This window comes from Danio rerio, chromosome 17, assembly GCF_049306965.1.
Source record: "Danio rerio strain Tuebingen ecotype United States chromosome 17, GRCz12tu, whole genome shotgun sequence".
NCBI lineage: Eukaryota > Metazoa > Chordata > Actinopteri > Cypriniformes > Danionidae > Danio > Danio rerio.
Window position 1 is genome coordinate 92,501 of NC_133192.1, and position 2,500 is coordinate 95,000.

A 2,500-nucleotide genomic window follows, 5' to 3' on the forward strand; every position below is an offset into this window, starting at 1 on the left:
TCTTCTGGACCAGGAACAAACACAAACCGACTGCTGTAAAACACACTCAGCTGCTTCAGTAAAGCGGAAAACAAATACACGTGTGTGTGTGTGTGTGTGTGTGTGTGTGTGTGTGTGTGTGAAGAGAGGGACAGACAGCTCTTACCTGCTGTGAATGCTGGGAAACTCACAGATGAGGTCAGCGAGCGCTTTAAAGGAGTCTGAAACACACACCGCTGCGCTGTTAACAGTGTGAATATAATATACAGAGCGTGTGTGTGTGTGTGTGTGTGTGTGTGTTTTGTGTTTGTGTGTGAGATGATTTTTGTTGCATTCCTTGTAAAGTGTCCTTGAGCTCTGGAAAGGTGCTATATAAATAAAAATTATTATTATAATGAACAGTATGAATCTAATATCTAGCAGCACCTCTGAGCGAGCGCAGCTGAGTCCTGCCATACGGAGCCGAGGAGAAACTCCCACAGAAGATGAAGCAGGTGGGCGGCAGAGCGGAGTATCCTGTACACAATAGCACCCATTAACACACACACACACACACACACACACACACACACACACACACACACACACACACACACACACACACACACACAGGGAAACTCTTCTGACAGTTCAGCAGGACATGAAGACAGGGCTACAGCACACTGTGATTATTATTAATGACGCTGTCTGACCGCTGGTGTGTGTGTGTGTTTCCACACAGAAACACTGACCAGAGAACATGGTGTGTATCTTCTCCAGCACCTCCACACTGTCCAGCCACACGTCTGACACCAGCACAAACATGGCGTCCTCGTTCTCCTCCTCCAGCTGCTTCAGTTTAGCGGACGCTTTCACCGCTGTGCTGGACGGCCCGCCGAAGAAGTTCACATTGCCGAAATACGCCCTATAGCACACACACACACACACGCACACACTTGATTATTAGTATTACAATGACTAATACTAATTAAAGCAACACAGCATCCACATAATTATAAACAGCCCCTGGTGTTTCACAGTAAAGTGATGTGCAGATACACACACTCACTGATCTTCTACAGGACAACATTAAACACTCAGATCAGCTCCGCACAAGAACAGGTGAATAAATCAATAAATAAATAAATTATTGCAGACACAAAGCAGTCTTTAGCTATTTGTTTAGGGTCTCTCTCTCACTCACACACACACACACACACACACACACACACACCTGGTGAAGGACGAGGGTTCTGTAGGCGGGAAGCCGAACGCACTGACATGGAACACAGAGTCCTCATACCAGCCTGTCAATACAGAAGCAGATTCACAACATTATTAACGAGCTACAGGACCTGAGTGAAAGCAGTGCTGGAGTGCAGAGGAAGAGCTCACCCTCCGCTAGCACGAAGCAGCTCTCAGTGTACAGCCCACTGTGGAACTGGTGCAGATACAGTCAAGGAGAAACCACAACACTCACTAATACTGCGGTACAGCACAGTCATTACAGAGGTAAACACAGTCAATATACACGTAAACACAGTCATTATACATGTAAACAGACATTATAGAGGTAAACACAGACATTATACATGTAAACACATTCATTATACATGCAACACAGTCATTATAGTGGTACAACAGGGTCATGGTGAGCACTAAAGGATATTGCCTTTGAGATGTCGAGCTGCACAGTACCACTGGGGTCCTCCAGGTAGAACTTACCCTTAAACACAGAGAGTGAATGAAGACCGGATTAACACACTATAATGAGGGAGTGATAATGAGGGAGTGATGATGAGGGAGTGATGATGTAGGATTTACGATGAGGGAGTGATGATGTAGGAGTGATTATGAGGGAGTGATGATATAGGAGTGATTATGAGTGATGGTGAGGGAGTGATGACGAGGGAGTGATGATGAGGGAGTGATGACGAAGGAGTGATGACGAGGGAGTGATGATATAGGAGTGATTATGAGGGAGTGATGATGTAGGAGTGATGATGTAGGAGTGATGATGAGGGAGTGATGATGAGAGTGATTATGAGGGACTGATTATGAGGGACTGATTATGAGGGACTGATGATGTAGGAGTGATGATGAGGGAGTGATGATGAGGGAGTGATGATGAGGGAGTGATGATGAGGGAGTGAGGATGTAGGAGTGATGATGAGGGAGTGATGATGAGGGAGTGATGATGAGGGAGTGATGATGAGGGAGTGATGATGTAGGAGTGATGATGTAGGAGTGATGATGAGGGAGTGATGATGAGGGAGTGATGATGTAGGATTTACGATGAGGGAGTGATGATATAGGAGTGATTATGAGGGAGTGATGATGAGGGAGTGATGATGAAGGAGTGATGATGAGGGAGTGATGATGAGGGAGTGATGATATAGGAGTGATTATGAGGGAGTGATGATGTAGGAGTGATGATGAGGGAGTGATGATGAGGGAGTGATGATGAGGGAGTGATGATGTGGGAGTGATGATGAGGGAGTGATGATGAGGTAGTGATGATGAAGGAGTGATGATGAAGGAG

At 45.8% G+C, this 2,500-nt stretch overlaps 1 protein-coding gene across 4 annotated transcripts in view; it reads right to left on the minus strand.

Moving 5' to 3' along the window:
- pole2 (polymerase (DNA directed), epsilon 2) overlaps window positions 1-2,500 on the minus strand; it is a 9,932-nt gene that overhangs the window by 3,708 nt on the left and 3,724 nt on the right. For 2 of the 4 annotated variants that reach the window (XM_073926916.1, XM_073926915.1), the window contains exons 8-14: window positions 1,628-1,684; window positions 1,354-1,402; window positions 1,193-1,265; window positions 711-883; window positions 406-495; window positions 146-200; window positions 1-30 (exon numbers count right to left, since the gene is read on the minus strand). The exon at window positions 1-30 is cut by the window's left edge and continues 27 nt beyond it. In XM_073926916.1, coding sequence (XP_073783017.1) covers window positions 1-30; window positions 146-200; window positions 406-495; window positions 711-883; window positions 1,193-1,265; window positions 1,354-1,402; window positions 1,628-1,684 — 527 coding nt within the window. 4 annotated transcript variants of the gene reach the window in all.